Genomic DNA, 18,593 nt, shown 5'->3' on the forward strand with positions numbered 1-18,593 from the left:
TGGCAACAGATCCTCAGAAAGAGCTACAGATCACCCTCTTTCTATATGTTCTGGAAGACTGATACAATGGTCCAGACTAATGCTATCTGAAGGAATTTCACACGATGATGGAAATGTTCTCTATCTGTGCTTTCCTTTGGCATCCACCAGCCAAAGGTGGCTATTGAATACCATACTGGACAACACAGATCTAGATCTAGAATTGCTCGATTTCACATATGAGTTCTTATCAGAAAAGCAACTGTTCCAAGCCCTTCAGCTGGATAAAAGACAGGAGACAGCCTTGAAACTTCTGCTTCCTTCTTCCTGGGCAGGGATCTTCCATTAGCCACATGGTTTAGGCCACAGAGAAGCTTCTGGTGCTAGTTCTACTTCCCCTCCCTAAGGTATCTGTGTAGATGGCTCAATTATAGCCCCTTGTGAGTCAGGGTAATGGAGCTAACTCCAGGGTTGATATTGCCCCTCAAACCGATAAGGCTAGGCAAAGTGGCTCCAAAGGAACTCAGAAGGAAGATCAATTGGCTCAATTAAAAAATGCCAGCAGGGTGCCTTTTCAGAATAAGCCAGCACCATCTAAATTATAATAAAGGTAATTATTCCTCAAACCATCTCAGTCATGTTTTAGAAGGAACCCTGACGACAGCACTACTTACTTCCTACAGTGACTCTAGTTAAATTATCTGTGATGTATTATAAAGAGGTGCAGAAAGAGAGCTGGCTTGTTAAACTGTTTCCCCAAGAGTCCCTCCATCTATAGTAATTTTACCAGTATGTTATTTTGGATTAGTTATAGGTCTACAGGCTCATGGCAGCAAACTGGCTGGCGTTAATGGCTTACACCTCGTCCGGTGCCCATCTGACCCTTCCCTTAGCTCTGCGTGCCCAGTATCTGCAGCAGCAGGACCCAGGCATCCTGGAAGGAAATGCCCGTCAGGCAGCCCCCACATGTCACGTGCAAGGAGAGACAGGCAGCAGGGGTGGCCACTGGCACACCTAAGGTTGAGCTCTGGGATGGCCTGGCCAACTTACAGAAAAACCAACCAGCAAGTCAGGCTTGTACAACGTGTGCTCTACTCCCTCTCACCTGGATTTACAGTTAAAATTAACCAAACTAAGTGTCTGGTTTCTTTTTCCTGGTTATAGAATTGTGCAAAGAGCTAGAGGAAGATTTCTAATTTTGAAGAGGTCAAATGATTCTAGAATGCTCCAACTCACCCCCAAGTTCTCAAGATACAAGGTTGAGGAGAGGAAGACCTCCAACTCGTGCAGTCCACCCTGGATGATGGTGAACCAGTTCTAACCGTGTCTAGCTGCACAGCATACAATGGCCAGAGCTGCGCTGCATTCCTCAACACCCTGGGCAAACTGCAAGCATTGGCCCAAAGCAACCGGGATATAAAATTTATTTCCTAGTAAATCTGAAAGGCCGAGAAGCAGCCTCCTTGTTCCTGCAGCTAGACGATGGTATGTATGCTTGGAGTGGGGTTGTGGGGAGAGACAAGTGGGGAGGATTTCAGATCAGGTACTGCTTCAACCTGAGTGACTTGCTATGGCTTGTTTTGTTCACTAACTCCACAACAGATTTCATCTGAAAGAGAAGAATGATGCTGCTACAGTTTCAAACTGCATTAATTCTTTACTGTAAGATTGATTTATTTGTATGAGTAATGTAATTTCTGGGGCTTCCCTGGTAGCTCAGCTGGTAAAGAATCTGCCTGCAATGCAGAAGACCCTGGTTCAATTCCTGGGTCAGGAAGTTCCCCTGGAGAAGGGATAGGCTACCCACTCCAGTATTCTTGGGCTTCCCTGGTGGCTCAGACAGTAAAGAATCTGCCTGCAATCTGCCTGGGTTCGATCCCTAGGTTTGGAATATCCCCTGGAGGAGGGCATGGTAACCTACTCCAATCTTTTTGCCTGGAGTATTCCCATGGACAGAGGAGACTGGTGGGCTGCGGTCTATGTGGTCGCAAAGAGTCAGACATGACTGAGCAACTAGGCACACAGACAGAGTGCCATCTCTAATCTAGAATTAGTGCCATCTCCTAACTGGTCTCCTGTTTCCACCCTCTTCCCAGACCCCAGTTGTCTACTTTCATCATAGCAGTCATAGTAATTCTTAAAAAAAAAAAAACACCAGATGGACTCACACCCTGCAGGACCCTCCCCCTGACCACTTCCACTTAGCCTCTGGCAGCCTTTAAGGCCTGCATGATGTGGTCCTCAGTTACCTCAAGAACCTCATCTGCTCTTACCCAACCACCCCCACTCCCATCTCTGCTCCTGTCCCACTGGCCTCCTTGCTGCTCTGCAGCATGCCAGGGTGGTTCTGATAGGGCTCTGCACTGGCAGTGCCCCCTGCCTGAATGCCCCTTCCCTAGGTACCTGCATGGTTCCCTCCCTCAGCTCTGTCAGGTCTTTGCTCAAAGTCACCTTCTCAATGAGGCTTAGCCTGACCACCCCAACTTACCCTCCTGATCCCCCCATTTTGCCCCATATTTCTGTCATACTTATTATGCTTACTATTTATTGCTTGTCTTCCTCTGACAGAATGTAAACTCCATAAATGATGGAAATATTTTTCTTTTTCATTCACTGATATATCCCAAGTGCCTAGAACAGTGGCCTGGCAAAGGGTCAATGCTTAATAAAAATTTGTAGAATGCATGAAGGAATAGCACTTGAATGCCTGCCTACCCAGGCCAGTCAAGGGGAAAGAGACCTCTATAGGCATTCCAAAAACCTATCAATGAATCAAAAAGAGATGGGGAAGAAGACAATCTCAGAATTGGAGGCCATCCTTTCGGAACTCACAGTGGCCAGACCAATCAACAAAATGTATCAACATTTAGAGGCTGAATCGTTTAATTATAAAAATATCTGTACCTTAGTAATTCCCAAAACTCCAATGTTGGGACTGGACGAAGTAGAGCCATTCCCAGTACCAAAAATGCCATCAAGAACACAGGAGAGACCCTCCACGAAAATCCCCCTAAAATGTAAAGGAATAGAGTAAAGAAAAACATTAATTCAATGGGAGAAATACTCTGAAACAGTCTAAATGGTTGTGACCCAAAGGCAGGGTCCACACCTGCAGCCTCTACTCTCCCCAGGAGGGGATAGCAATGCAGAATCTCAGGCCACACCCCAGATCTGAAGACGTGCATTTTAACAGGGTTCTCCATGCTCATTCAACCTTCAGAAGCACATCTCTGAAATCATGCATTAGACACACGTTTAAAAATTATTCCAAATTAAAATATTTTTGCCAGAAAATAATCATTTATGGTAATCTAAGACAACAAAGGTCATCCATAGATTTGATTCCTTTCCTATTAATACAGTTTTATCAGAAAGAAAATGCTTTATAATTTTATAAATGTTGGAACTTTCAAAAGAACCAATATATAAATAATTTACTCATATGCAGTAGCTTCATTAGAGAAAAATGGAAAAACTAGGGCTCTAAGCACCAACAGAAGCAATGCAAAAGATGCAGAGATATCAGCCCTTTCGTCCTCATCACACACAATTCCTTCTGGAAGGGTGGCAGCTGGCTGGGAAAGGTGGGATGATCTGGGCTACTTTATTTTCCTTACAGTTTCTATAGGGCCCTATTTAACTCCAGCATCAAGAAACTGAAGACTGTATCTACTGAGAATATAAACTTCACAGTTCATAAACCTCTAGATTTTACAGACTTCATTTATTCCTGCTCTTCTCTCTCTATATATGAATCGTAACTGTGAAATGAACAGTAGGAAAAACAAGAAATCAAAGGGGACAATACATCCATGACCCCAAACCATGCAAAGAACAATGGCAGTGTCTGGCACTTGTTTTGGTAAGTTTAAGGTCTGGAGAGATCTCACAGAGAATGTCTTATATGATTGTCACCATGAGAAAGAAGGGTAGGAATTCTGCTCTATATTATTTGGATGTGGAAAATGAGAGCAAAACAGGGGCAGTTACTTATTTGAAACAAACAGCCAATAAAGAGCCCTGATGCTTGGCTACTTCATGTTGAAACTCTTGACTGTCCAAACCAAAGAGCAAAGTATGAGGCACTGGGCCCAGTGAAGAGTTCATTTTCTCAGGAACCCACCTGTTTATTGCATGGATGGGAGGTGATGGGGCACAGGACAACCTCGCACAGGCATAGTAGTCCCCGATAGACTCGATAATACTGGCAACGACCGCACTGAGCATTCCGATGACACCAGCTGCAGAGACGGTGGGCAGTCCCCACTGAACTAAGGAAGAAAACAAGCATGAAAGCCTCATAAACTTTCTTAGAGGGGAAGCCAAAAGTTATCAGGATATTGAGTCATTCAGTAAGTCAGAGAACTCTACAAGAACCACTCAGATTTTTAAAGCTCATGGTAACTATTTTTACACATAAGTCATCAGTGCAAGATGCCTGGGAATAGTTCCTGAGTTGAATGAAAACAGTCATAATCAGGATTGGTCTGCTTTATTTAAAAGAAGAAATTGTTTGACTGGAAGAGGTGGTGCTCCTCTTTCTTGCTTCAAAGCCACACTCAGTGTCTGCTAAATTAGAATTTAAAACAGCCTTCTATGTTGGGATGGGTATTTGTATGCAGAGAATGTTTAGCCCTGCTGTGCAAAGCGTGGTACAAAGCAGTGCTCCTGTCCAGAGGGAGGCATCAAATGAAAAAGCAGTGAAAAGTCAGCACATAAATTTAAATTCCAACAGTAGAGCAGGGCACAAAGTGTAGACAACCCTTTTCTAGTATAATACCAGCACTTTTTTTTTCAAGTACACCATGTAACAGAAAATTGAAGAGTTTCCTTTATTTATTTATTTATTTTTTTAGAGTTTCCTTTAAGAAAGCAAAGCAAAGACCCCAGGTAGATTGATTTTGAGTATCCAGATTTAAAAGTATATCTTAAAAGTATATCTAATGGACATTGAAAACCACTGATCTTATTTAATAAAAACAGCATGAGGAACCTTCACTGTTAAAATGAATAGACTTCTTTGTAAAGTACCTAGACTTTCTTTCCCTGAACCATTAGTTATTACAGAGCTACTAAGCAGAAAGTACATGAAGAGAAATGTATAAAATGTCTTGGGCAGGGGCCAACAATATACTGAGGGATCAGGACACTAAAAGATTTTAAACAGTGCAATGGATGTCAAATGAAGGTGATCCAAACCAGATCGCAATCAGTACCAGTTAGGAAGTCAGGAAGTGCCACAGTCCCTGTTCAAGAAGAGTCTGGAAAGCAGGAAACAGAGTGGAGAAGGCGTTCTGGATGGGCAATCAGTGGATGGACAGAGCTGGGAAGAAATAGGCTACTGCTCACCAGAGGAGGCCTGGGGCAGGTAGGTTTGGAAGGCCTTGACCAACCCCCTGGAGGGGCTTGGCCTCTGTCTCCTGGGTCATGGGAGCAACCCCAAGTTTGGGAGGAGAAAGATAACACATAAAGTAAGATGTACAGAATATCCCTTGGGTGTGTGTATGGACAGAACTTTTCCTTACCGGAGCTCACTTTACCCCATGGGAGCTGGCCAGGGGATGTTGAGGTAGTCTGTATTCAGGGGTTCAAGGTGCAGACCCACCAGCAACTGGCTTGGTCAACATCTCGTCCCTGGATTGGTTTGGAATGGACTCTTCTCATGCAGATGATTTCTTTATCAAGCAACATTTTGTGTTTTCTAAATGACCTTTGATACAGTTATCTTTATTAAGGCAGTGATATGGTTTCATTTATTTATTTAGATTTTGGGGTGGGAGTCTTATTTTGCCATTTATTATTTTTCAGTCTTTTTTACTTTTTACTTTCAGCCTTTTTTTTTCTTTTCTCAGTCTTTTTCTCAGTCGTTTTACTTTAACTGCTTTCTTATCCCCCACACTTTGCCTGAAATCCTCAGCAAGATTTTTAAAATCTTTATCCCATTTATTTCAACATTTAAAATTTATAATCTTAATTTTTGACCCCTTTTTCCTTCAGATTATTTATTTAAAATTTAAACCTGTTGGCTTCCAGCCTTCTATTTAAGCCTGTTATTTCATCTTTCTTTTTATCTAGAACTTTTAGTTTGTTGCTTGATAGCAGGGTTTCTCAGCCTGGCGCTTTTGACATTTTGGACACGAAATGCTAGTCCAAGTAATTCGTAGCATACTAAAGACTAAAAACCACTGGTCTAGATATATAAAAGCTTGTCTCTGGATTAAGATACATGAAAACTTATCTCTGGATTAGAAAGTACGTAAGACCATGCCCTTCTGGCTCAGGGAGCAGCTCTTTGTCTAGGGACGCTCTGGCCACAGAGGAGCTGGCAGCACGCAAGGGCTGCTGTGAACAGAAACCAGACAGCACCCTCTGCAATCACGATGTTAAGGACCTGTCCACTCAGTGATGCCTCCCTGCGCACAGGCCCCATGTTCCCTGAGCGAAGTCTCTCATCTCTCAACACACGCCCCGCCGCTTCTCCGGGACAGCCCGCTCTGTGTTTCTATCAGTATTTGTGTTCATCTTGGGAGCCACGTGTATAGGTACAGAGGACCACCCATATGTGCTGTGGGGGCTTTCTCCTACCTGCTCTCCCACGCCTTCTCCTGACTCCCTCATCAACTGACTTTTAATCTCATTTTATCTCAGATTACATGTATGTTTATGAACCTTGTATGGAGGGGACAGGTATACATAAATACATACTTATACCATATAATCTGATGAGATTCAGAATGCTTTAGAAAGACTAAACTTTTTACAGTGTTTGTAAATGTGTTAAGACCAGGAGGAAGAACTGCCAGAATCACTATTATTTAACATGCTTAGAACATTTATCTTTGACCCAATCTTTATATTTTTGGCTTTTCCTCACTGTCAGAAAATATGAAAATGTGACTACTGGACAGGGGTGTAAACTGGTACAATCTAAGTTCAGGCTTTATTCTAATAAAAACCTTAAATGCTGGGAACAGAGTCTTCACATTATAACAAGCATGTAATAATCACTGGGTTCACACAAACACTTCTGGGGCAGGGGTCCAGAAAAGGCTACACATGAATCCAAGTGATACCTCACAGCTAGGGATCATACACCCCTGCCACCTGGCCAAGAGTTACCCAACAATGAAATTATAACTTAAGATCCATTATCTGTTTGTGAATATTAGTTTACCTGACAAGTGTGACCAAATTAAAAAAAAAAAAAAGATTATAGCTACCTATTGAAAGATTATACAAATTCCACCAGGTTTGAGCAGTCTACTAATCTTCAGCCCCCTCCTACTCAAGTCTGTTCATTTCGGTGGTTTGGTTACTGTGCAGCTCTATACTTGCCTTTCTAAGCAGCTGACGTCAAATCCTGGCCATTAGAGCTCAAATCTGGCAAGAGGCTCCTTGAGCCGGGGATTTTGTTCTAATGGAACCAAAAGAATCAACTGGTACAACTGAGAAGAGAGCTGGTTAGTCTCTACAGTCCTCTGGAGACAGAGACTCCTGCCTCCCTTCTCTGCTATCTACTTCTCTGAAGGCCAGAATGGTATGACTTTCAGGGCATGCTCTGCAACAAAGAAGGCCTTTGGTGTTGCAGGGCTTCCTGCCAATTCCCAACTCCTCTAGGCTGGACTCTTGTGGGCTCCTGACCACTCTTGGCCACCAGAATACTTACATGGGTATGGGACCTTAAACCACGGGGCTACTAGAAGCACACCCTGCCTGGCATCAGTTCGAGCATAGAAGCCATACTTCGTGCTGTCAGGAGGGAAGACATCTGTCACTGTGAAGATGAAGCAGAGTAGCCAGGACACAAGGATGGCCAGGATGATCTGAAGTGGTCAAAGGAAAAAGCTCTGTCAGGCCAACAGAAGTGGTGGTTGCTAGCAAAACATGCCTTCCTGCAGTGGGATTATTGTATCTCAGAGCCCATCAGTACTTTGCAGAAAAAAACACATAAAGGATCTGCATAAAACCTATTCCTTGAATGGAATCACATTTAGAGAGAGTAGTTTCATACAGTAAAGTTATTTAGTTTGAAACTGGCTAGTAAAATAAGAATAATGGACGATGGGCCTGAAAAGCCCGTGGAGTCCGATCTCCCTCAGTTCCAAGGAAAATCAATATCCTCTTACATACTGTTAAAAAGACTCCATGGATTTTTGGATGCCATCACTGACTTGATGGACATGAGTTTGAGCAAGCTCTGGAAGTTGGTGATGGACAGGGAAGTCTGGTGTGCTGCAGTCCATGGGGTTGCAAATGGTCAGACACAACTGAGTGACTGAACTGAAAAGGACTCCAGGACTGGAAACTTCAACCACTTCTAAAACTTAGGTCCAGGATGATTTGGGTGGTCATTAGTACTCTGATATCATCACACAGACATGGTCCCTCAGGACAATCTGCTTAAACCCCTCTTCTCATTATAAACATTTTACATATGAACCAAATGCAAGACTGTCTCAAAAAAACAAAGGTAATTACTCACAGGGAACATTTTGAAAAGCTGTAACTTATATGCAGTCCATCCTTTCTTGGATTTGTAAATTGGGAGAGGAAATTTAACATTTCTGGCATATTGAGAAAACAGTAATACTAGGAAAATAGTCCTGAGGAGAGAAAGAAAATGAACTAGGTTAAAGGCTATTACATCTATGTTAAAAATAATACTCAAAGTTTCAATGACAAAATTGACCATGTGTTCATTTCTCTAGAAAGTTGCTATTCCTCTATTATTTGGGAAATGTCTTTTGGAAATGCCATTTTTAGATCTTAACATTTCCAGATATGGAAATGAGATTGTCATGTAAATGCTTCAGCTAAATATTCCTTAATAGGTGAAGAAAAACCAAAGAATGTATATACTTATAGGAAAAGTTCACACTATGTGAGGAAAAGGACAAGATGCCAGATACAACATCCTGCATAGTAAAATTACAACCACGAATTAACTAAAAAACAAGCAATTACCACACAAGAGTGCATGTGTATACATATGCATGAATGCAAACAGGTAAGAAGGACAGGATCCAAATGCTCACAAGGATTGGCTTATTCCCCATTTTTCTGTATGTTCTGATTTACTTGGAAGGAACATAAATTACTTTAAAAAGCAAAAACTAAACTTAAATAATTAAAAAAGCTATATACAATAGCATTCAATATTAATAATAATATTCCTGGGCTTTCCTAGTGTGGCTCAGTGGTAAAGACTCTCCCTGCCAATGAAGGAGATATGGGTTCGATCCCTGATCCAGGAAGATCCCACATGCAACAAAGCAACTAAACCCGTGTGCATAGAGCCTAGGAGCTCAGCTACTGAAGCCTGTGCTCTGCGACAAGAGAAACCACCTCAATAAGAAGCCTGTTTCATCCATCTCATTAGAACTGATTCAAATTAATTCTTCTTAATGGCTGAATTCATGTCAAAGTATGGCAAAAACCACTACAATACTGTAAAGTAATTAGCCTCTGACTAATAAAAATAAATGAAAAAAAGAAAAAAAACCAAAAAACAAAAATAAAGAGTACTACGTTTCTATTAAAAAAAAAAAAAAAAAAGCCTGTGCATTGCAACTAGAGTGGCCCCTGCTCGCAACAACTAGAGAAAAGCCCAAGCAGCAACAAAGACCCACCACAGCCAAAAATACATTTAAAAAAATTATATATATACACATATATATGTGCATGTGTGCTTAGTCGCTCAGTTGTGTCTGACTCTTCGCGACTCCATGGACTGTAGCCTGCCATGTTCCTGTTCCTCCCTCCACAAGGATTCTCCAGGCACAAATACTGGAGTGCCATGCCCTCCTCCAGGGGATCTTCCCAATCCAGGGATCAAACCCAGGTCTCCTGCAATGCAGGCGGATTCTTTACCATCTGAGCCACCAGGGAAGCCCAAGAATACTGGAGTGGGTAGCTAGCTATCCCTTCTCCAGGGGAATTTCCCAGCCCACGAATTGAACTGGGGTCTCCTGCATTGCAGGTGGATTCTTTACCAGCTGAGTTACCCGGGAAGCCCCATACAATATATTCATATATAAATAATATTCCTGAGAGATTTCTGTCTCAAGACGTTATGCATTCCCACACATTAGCCTACCCTTCCACAGTAGCTTCTATAATCATTCACTTTACAAAAGAGAGACAAAGCCAGCAGTCCAAGATCATGTCTAGCTCTACAGCCTGGGCTCTGAACTATGCTGCTGCATCGTGAGGGCAGGGATGTCTGGGCTGACTCAGAAGTTTCTCTATAATAAGTCCTGCACTCTTGATCCAGCTATGATGAATGCTACAGGAAGCAGGTGGTTCCTGGAGCAGAACCCAACACATCCTCATGTGTCTCGGTGCCCCATGTGTGGCAGGTGTGGGATAGCTTCCCATATTGAAACAATGAAGGTATACCATAATATGTCTCATCACCTGTAGGGACTCATTCTTTCTCTTATAACCTAAGGTAGAGTTGACAGGAAGAGAGGATTCTCAAAGTTAAGCTTAGTTGTTCCTGGGAACAGTTCTAATTGCTGCAATGGAATTATCAGTTCCATTGACAGCCAGTCAAGTGCCGCTTCACAGTCACACTCCAAATGAGGTGTGGATTGCAACTGGCTGCCACTCTACCATTTCCTCACCTATGCAGGCACTTCACTGACCTGGTGCCCCCACAAAGTCATCAGATCAGTACCAGCTCAAGGATGAAAACATACATGGTGCCCAAGTTATTCCAACTCCCCCATGAATGGTGATGTTTAGCAAAAACCAGTATGACAATGAAGGATACTAAAAGAGATGTATTTTAAACTTAGATCAACATAAATTTTTCACGTCTTAAAAAATGTTACTGATTTACTCCCAATTATATACTAAGATCCAAAAAGCCTGGTATCTGTTTTTACTGTTATCATTAGTGCAGGTGACATCTCACCTGACAGTTACATCCGACAGTTATGGTGTTCACTTTTCAAAGCAAGTTTAAAAAGAGGAAGGGGACACTTAACTGAGTCCAAGGAAGGACACCCAGATTTCAGGTTCAAATCTGGCAACTGAAATTGAGTAAGTGAACTGGGCAGATGAACACTATTCTTCTCTTTTAATTTTAACCCTCAAACACACCTGTGGGACAGGCAGGGCAGGCAGCCCCATTGCAGAGAGGCAAGAGCAAAGGCTCAGCACTAGATGCTGTGTCAGAGTTCACAAGACTTGGCCCAGCATAGAAGAGGCAGGATCTGAGCCTTGATGCTCAGGCCACAGTTCTGTCCACCATACCAGGATTTCCATTTCATGTGACATTTTGCTTATTTGTCTACCTTTGTTTTAGCTTTACCTATATTATGCAAGCAATACATACTAAAATGTAGAAAAACTATAAACGGCAGATAAGCAAAAAGACAGACACAAAATCTTGAAGACTGCTCATCATCTCTCATTGGATGACAAGCATGCAGCACTCTGGTCTACTGAACCTCAGGGCTTTTAGAGCATGTTATTGGGTCCCAGGCACTGGGATTAGAAAGGGAAACAGGACTATCTGATGTCATCCTTGCTCCTGGAGCACAAACAGGTCATCAATTGGCCCAAAGAGGAATCAATCCTATTTTACATGCTGCTTCCCAACTAGCCTGCAGCCCCAGTTAACAGCCTGACCTCAAGAGATGGCAACCTCCATCAGCACCTTAGAGGCTGCTTAGCATTCCATCTAGTGGCTGTACCATACCACCTCTTATTTAAACACGTCCCCTAAAGTATGACATTGGGAGCAACACAAACAACTGCAATGGACCATCTTTCCCTGGCACCAGTGTGAATATCTGCTTATGACAAGTTCCCAGGACTAGAACAGATCTGTCAAACAGTGAATACCTTACTGAAAAGTATTTTGATACAAACTGCTAAATATTAAATACATACAGAAAGGTTGGGTGAATTTACAATCACATCCAGAGACCAAGAATGTCCATTTGCTAATGTGACCAACAAAGGTTTAATTTCCAAAACATACAAACAGCTCATGTATCTCAACAACGAAAAAACAACCCAACTGGAAAATGGGCAAAAGGCCTAAACCAACATTTCTCCAAAGAACATGTACAGATGACCAACAGGTGCATGAAAAGATACTCGACATCACTAGTTATTAGAGCAATGCAAATCAAAACTACAATAAGGTATTACCTCACACTGGTCATAATGGCCATCATTAAGAAGTCCACAAATAATATATCTGAAGATCAGACCAAAAAAGGTCTACAAATGCTGGAGAGACTGTGGAGAGTCCTCTACACTATTGGTGAGAATGTAAATTGGCACAGTCACTATGGAAAACAGTATAGAGGTTCCCCAAGAAACTAAAAATAGAGTTGCTATATGATTCTGCAATCCCACTCATGAGTATATATCTGGAGAAATTTAAAAAGATATATGCACTCCAATGTTCACTGCAGCACTATTTACGATAGTCAAGAAATGGAAAAAACTTAAATGTCCATTAACAGGTGAATGGACAAAGAAGATGTGGTACAGAAACTAATCAACTAGACTTCAATTAAAATTAAAATGGAGTGAAAGTCACTCAGTCGTGTCCGACTCTTTGCGACCCCATGGACTGTAGCCTGTCAGGCTCCTCTGTCAATGGGATTCTCCAGCCAATAATACTGGAGTGGTTTGCCATTTCCTTCTCCAGGTGATCTTCCTGACCCAGGGATCAAACCCAAGTCTCCTGTGTTGCAGGCAGACCCTTTACCGAGTAAGCTACAAGGGAAGCCCAAAATTAAAATAACCTATACTTAAAAAAAAAATGATGTGATACACACACACACACACACACACACAATGGAATACTACTCAGCCATAAAAAAGAATGAATTGATGCCATTTACAGCAACATGGATGGATCCAGAGATTATCATACTAAGTAAAATAAGTCAGGAGAAAGACAAATACCATTATCACTTACATCTGGAATCTAAAATATGACACAAATGAACTTATCTATAAAACAGCTTCACAGACATAGAGAATAGATTTGTAGTTGTCAAGTTGATGTAAGGGAGGGATGAATTGGGGTTTGGGGATTAGCAGATGCAAAATATTATATATAGAATGGATAAACAACAAAGTCCTGGGACTTCTTAGCAGTCTAATGGTTAAGATTCCATGCTTCTACTGCAGGGGACATGTGTTCAATCCCTGGCTGGGGAACTAAGATCCCATATGCTGAGTGGTCTGGCCAGAAAAAACCAAAACCAAATGACAAAACAAGGTCCTACTGTATAGCACAGGAAACTATATTCAATATCCTGTGATAAACCATAATGAAAAAGAATGTGTGTGTGTGTGTGTGTATATATATATATATATATATATATACACACACATATATATGTATAACTGAATCACTGCTATACATTAGAAATTAACACAAAACTGTAAATAAACTACACTTCTGTGAAATAAATTTTTTAAAATGTCCATTTGCTACTCACTGTAGCAGGGGGTTTTATACTTTTAAGTGAAAGTGAAAACTGCTCAGTCATGTCCGACTCTTTGCAATCTCATGGATTATATAGTCCATGGAATTTTCCAGGCCAGAACACTGGAGTGGGTAGCCATTCCCTTCTCCAGGGGGTCTTCCCAACCCAGGGATCAAACCCAGGTCTTCTGCATTGTAGGCAGATTCTTTACCACCTGAGCCACAGGGGAAGCCCAAGAATACTGGAGTGGGTAGCCTATCCATTCTCCAGGAGATCTTCCCAACCCAGGAATTCAACTGGCGTCTCCTGCATTGCAGGTGGATTCTTTACCAACTGAGCTATCAGGGAAGCCCTTTATACTTTTAAATCCCTATCAATTTCATCAATTTAAAAGCACTATCATCATTTATTTTAATATTCATTATTTAACATGAAAATAGGTATTTCAGCATTGTTTGCAACAAAAAATATTTTAAATAACATGCTTGTGTATCAACTGGGAAATGGTTTGTCTGCGTGTGTGCATGTGTGCGCTCAGTCGTGTCTGACTCTTTGTGACCCCGTGGACTACATCCCGTCAGGTTCCTCTGGCCATGGGATTTCCCAGGCAGGAATACTGGAGCAGGTTGCCATCTCTTCCTCCAGGGGAATCTTCCTGACCCAGGGATCAAACCTGCATCTCCTACATTGGCAGGTGGATTCTTTACTGTTGCATCACCTGGGAGTAGTTTAATATAGACTATTTCATTCTACTTACCATTGTGCAGTTGTACAAAGAATGAAATAGATCTAAACAGATTGTCTTGGGAAGGTGATCACAACAAATTATTGAGGTGAAAAATTATAAAATAATGATAAAGTTGTATATGTGCACGCTTGTATTTCTGCAACAATAATGCAAAATATGGTAGGATAAACACTACATTATCGTTATTCAAGAGAATATTTTTCTGAGGGATGGAGTGTGTGGGAGGGACTATTATTTTACTTTAGATTGCTCTGTTTAATTATTATTAAACTTCAAATGCCAAGAATCTCAATGAATTTGGGGATATAGGCAAAATGAGACTTTTCTGGAATGTCTGGTGATGGTACATGGCAATTTATTAAACTATTCTACTTTTGAATAGGTTTTAAGTTACCCATAAGAAAAGTAAATGGAAAAATATTTTCAGGAAACACACAGTTCCCACTCAGAATTTATGTACGGTATTAGAAATGGCAGGTACTGGTTCATCACACTGACTCTTCCTTTAGAGACAGTTTGTCTCTAAAGGCCATATCTATTGGTTGACTTAGGAGACCACAATGACCCATCACCAATACTCCTACTGCTAAAGGGTCCCCTTCCATGTGAATATGCATAATGATAACAAGTGAAGGTAGCCCTTTTTAAACACTACTATTTTTTTGTTAAGTGGTTCTTCATTCATTACTCTACCAGGACTCTCTCTCCTTTGAATTAACTGGTGAAATTCTATGAATTGGGAACATTAGCCTTTCTTATGGAGTTTGCTGTATTTTCTCAGGTACACTTAAAATTTAGTTTCAATGGCTTTTGATATGAGCTTTAAATTAATCAGTGGTAAAATCAATCTTTCTCTTTTCCTATCTGCCTTGTCTAGCCTATTTAATATAAGTTTCCTTATGGCCCTTTCATGGTTTTATTTTCTACATTTGAGTCTTCACTCAACTGAAATATAATTTGATATAAATCAGAAATCTAACTTTTTTCCAAATAATTATTTTCTACACAGTTCATTTTCTGCTGATTTCAAACATCTTATACTAAGCATTAATTTTTTTTTATTGGTTATGTTTCTATTCTTTCTGTTCTACTCTATCAATGTCTACCCTGTCCCACATCACAGTATTAAGTCCTAGAATGTGTTTTAATTATTGTTAAGGGCAAGTCATCAAGCCCTTCTCCCTATTTCTGCATTGATCCATATTGTTTTATTTTGTCTTATTTATTGGTTAGCACATTCAGAACTTTAGATGATTCTGATAATAAACATTCTTATCTCAGTTTCTGATTTCAACAGCCAGTCTAATTTAAGTCTTTCACCATTAATGTATGTTGTCGTTCAGTCACTAAGTCGTGTCCAACTCTCTGCAAACCCAAGGACTGCAGCATGCAAGGTTTCCCTGTCCTTCAGTATTCTGCCAGAGTTTGCTCAAACTCATGTCCATTTGAGTTGATGATGCCATCCAAGCATCTCATCCTCTGTCACCCCCTTCTTCTCCTGCCCTCCATCTTTCCCAGCATGAGTCTTTTCCAATGAGTCACTTCTTCGCATCAGGTGACCAAAGTATTGGAGCTTCAGCTTCAGCCCTTCCAATGAATATTCAGGGTTGATTTCCTTTAGGATTGACTGGTTTGATCTCCTCGCTGTTCAAGAGGCTCTCAAAAGTCTTCTCCAGCACCTCAGTTCAAAAGCATCAATTCTTCAGCACTCAGCCTTCTTTATGGTCCAACTCTCACAGCAGTACATGACCAGTGGAAAAACCATAGATTTGCCTATACAGACATCTATCAGCAAAGTGATGTCTCTGCTTTTTAATCTGCCATCTAAGTTTGTTATAACTTTTCTTTCACAGAGCAAGTGTCTTTTAATTTCATGGCTGCAGTCATCCACAGTGATACTGGAGCCCAAGAAAATAAAATCTCTCAGTGCTTCCACTTTTCCCCCCATCTATTTGCCATGAAGTGATGGCATCAGATGCCACGATCTTAATTTTTTGAATGTTGAGTTTTAAGTCTGCCTTTTCACTCTCTTTCACTCTCATCAAGAGGCTCTTTAGTTTCTCTTCACTTTCTGCCAGTAGAGTGGTATCATCTGCATATCTGAGGTTGCTGATATTTCTCCGGCAACCTTGATTACAGCTTGTGAGTCATCCAGCCCAGCATTTTGAATGATGTACTCTGCATATAAGTTAAGTAAGGAGAGTGACAATTTACAGCCTTGATGTATTTCTTTCCCAATTTTGAACCAATCCATTGTTCCATATCTGGTTTTAAATGTTGCTTCTTGACCTGCATACGGGTTTCTCAGGAGGCAAGTAACGTGTATGGGGCATTTAAAAATCATATTTATCACTGCTAACAGTTTGCAGTTGGAACACAGATTGATCAATTTTAAAAAATCATCACCATAATTTTTAAATAAAAAACTATAGTGGATTTTAATAAAATAAAATTTCTAATATTTAATCATCCTTGAGTTCCTGAAATGATAAATACATTGCCCTTTTACTGTATTATCTGTAGCAGCATTTTCCCAAACCATGTCCCAAGGAACATTCTTTTCAGATATGTTTATAGATGTAGCACTTAAAAAATTAAGTATGTGCAGAGCTGTACAGTAAGGCCCTTTTCTGAAAGTTTTCTACACACTTCCATCTTAGAGACTGTATTGAGCCTTTTAAGACACTGAGCTTTAGATGCTACTGCTGCTGCTGCTGCTAAGTCGCTTCAGTCGTGTCCAACTCTGTGCTACCCCATAGATGGCAGCCTACCAGGCTCCTTCGTCCCTGGGATTCTCCAGGCAAGAACACTGGAGTGGGTTGCCATTTCCTTCTCCAATGCACGAAAGTGAAAAGTGGAAGTGAAGTCACTCAATCTTGTCTGAGTCTTCGTGACCCCATGGACTGCAGCCTACCAGGCTCCTCCATCCATGGGAGTTTCCATGCAAGAGTACTGGAGTGGGTTGCTACCTGAACGTATTTCCTTAGGGTTTTATACAACCCTGGGAAGGAAAAAGTTGGTCCAGGATCTCCCTTCTGCATTAGCTCTGTCAGGATTTGCCATTAAGATAAAACTATGAAGTTTCCTTTCTTTTTCAAAGCTCCAGTACAGTTTAAACAGTACAGGAATTTTCTCTTCCTTGGAGATGTAATATACTCAATGCCTAACTAGTAGAGCACATCCTTCAGGAATGAAAGTCTTTCCAAATCATCCTTGACTTTCCTTCCCACGGTCAAGGGTGTGGTCACACCTCCGGCCCCTCCCCTAACTTATTCACAATGCTCTTAGTGAATATGCGTGCTCTGGGACAGACAGTGAGCCAGGTACTGGCAGTGCCAGGGTGATTAGTATAGAGCTGAGGTCCTGCCTTCACAGAGCTGAGATCCAAGTACAAAAGAAGAGCTCTGGAAAATAAAAAACAGGACAGCAGAAATAAAAAAAACTCAAGAGAAGTCACAGATAAAGCTGAGGAAAATTCCTAGGAACAGAGGGAAAAAATAAAGAGATGAAAGACAGAAGAGGAAAGTAAGAGGACAACTTTGGGAGGGCCAACATCCTAGAAGTTCCAGAAAGAGAGAGACAAGCAGGGATGGAAGGGGTGGGGGGGGAGGCATCTGTGAAATAATTCAAGATCATTTCCCATGAACACCCAAGATTACAAAGTAAAACAGCCCGGAGTGCCAAGCCTGAGATGTAAACAGACCACCAAAGAGCAGCAGGCAAGGTTTCAGACATCATGATGACAAGAAGACCTAAAAGATTCTAGAATCCAGCAAGAATTGGGGACAGAAAAGTCTTGAAGAGATAATGACCAAGCATTTTATAGGACTGACAATGCACAGGAAGGGAGAAAAAAATAAACCAGAGACCAGTTTGGAAGTGATGGCTGAGTGTTGTAGCAATGATGACCAAGGATAGAACTGGGATTTTTTTCTGGAGGTAGGAGAGGATGACAGGTTCTGCATGGTGAATGAGGGAGTGAAGAACAAAGGATCACTGCAGGGCTTCTGGCTTAAGCACCTGTGCTACTACGCACCTGTGGCTGTGCTACTGTGAGGAAGACCACAGAAGGAACTGGTTTACGGGCAAGGAGGGAGTCAAAAGTTTGGAGTTTTCTTCCTTTAAAGTTTGAGGTGTCTTGTGTAACAGCAAATGGACAGGGCAAGTCAGGGGTTTGATCTGAAAGTCTGAGTTTAGAGGTCCATGTTACAGGTTCATGTGGAGCCCACCAGCATAATGCATGTCTGCTGATGCCATAAACTCAATGAGATACCCCAGAAGAAGAGAATGGAGACAGAAGGAGGCCCAGGACCAAGTTCTGAGGAGCCCCAACATCCAGAGGTCTGGGGGAGAAGGGGTCAGTTTTGATTATTTACCAGAAGTACAGCTGGAAAACCACCTAT

At 41.4% G+C, this 18,593-nt stretch overlaps 1 protein-coding gene across 1 annotated transcript in view; it reads right to left on the minus strand.

Moving 5' to 3' along the window:
* SLC23A2 (solute carrier family 23 member 2) overlaps window positions 1-18,593 on the minus strand; it is a 136,257-nt gene that overhangs the window by 13,289 nt on the left and 104,375 nt on the right. Inside the window, exons 9-12 of the mRNA XM_061126626.1 lie at window positions 8,462-8,582; window positions 7,646-7,802; window positions 4,103-4,250; window positions 2,884-2,989 (exon numbers count right to left, since the gene is read on the minus strand). Coding sequence (XP_060982609.1) covers window positions 2,884-2,989; window positions 4,103-4,250; window positions 7,646-7,802; window positions 8,462-8,582 — 532 coding nt within the window. The remainder of the gene's footprint in view (window positions 1-2,883; window positions 2,990-4,102; window positions 4,251-7,645; window positions 7,803-8,461; window positions 8,583-18,593) is intronic.

Source organism: Dama dama, chromosome 23 (assembly GCF_033118175.1).
Source record: "Dama dama isolate Ldn47 chromosome 23, ASM3311817v1, whole genome shotgun sequence".
NCBI lineage: Eukaryota > Metazoa > Chordata > Mammalia > Artiodactyla > Cervidae > Dama > Dama dama.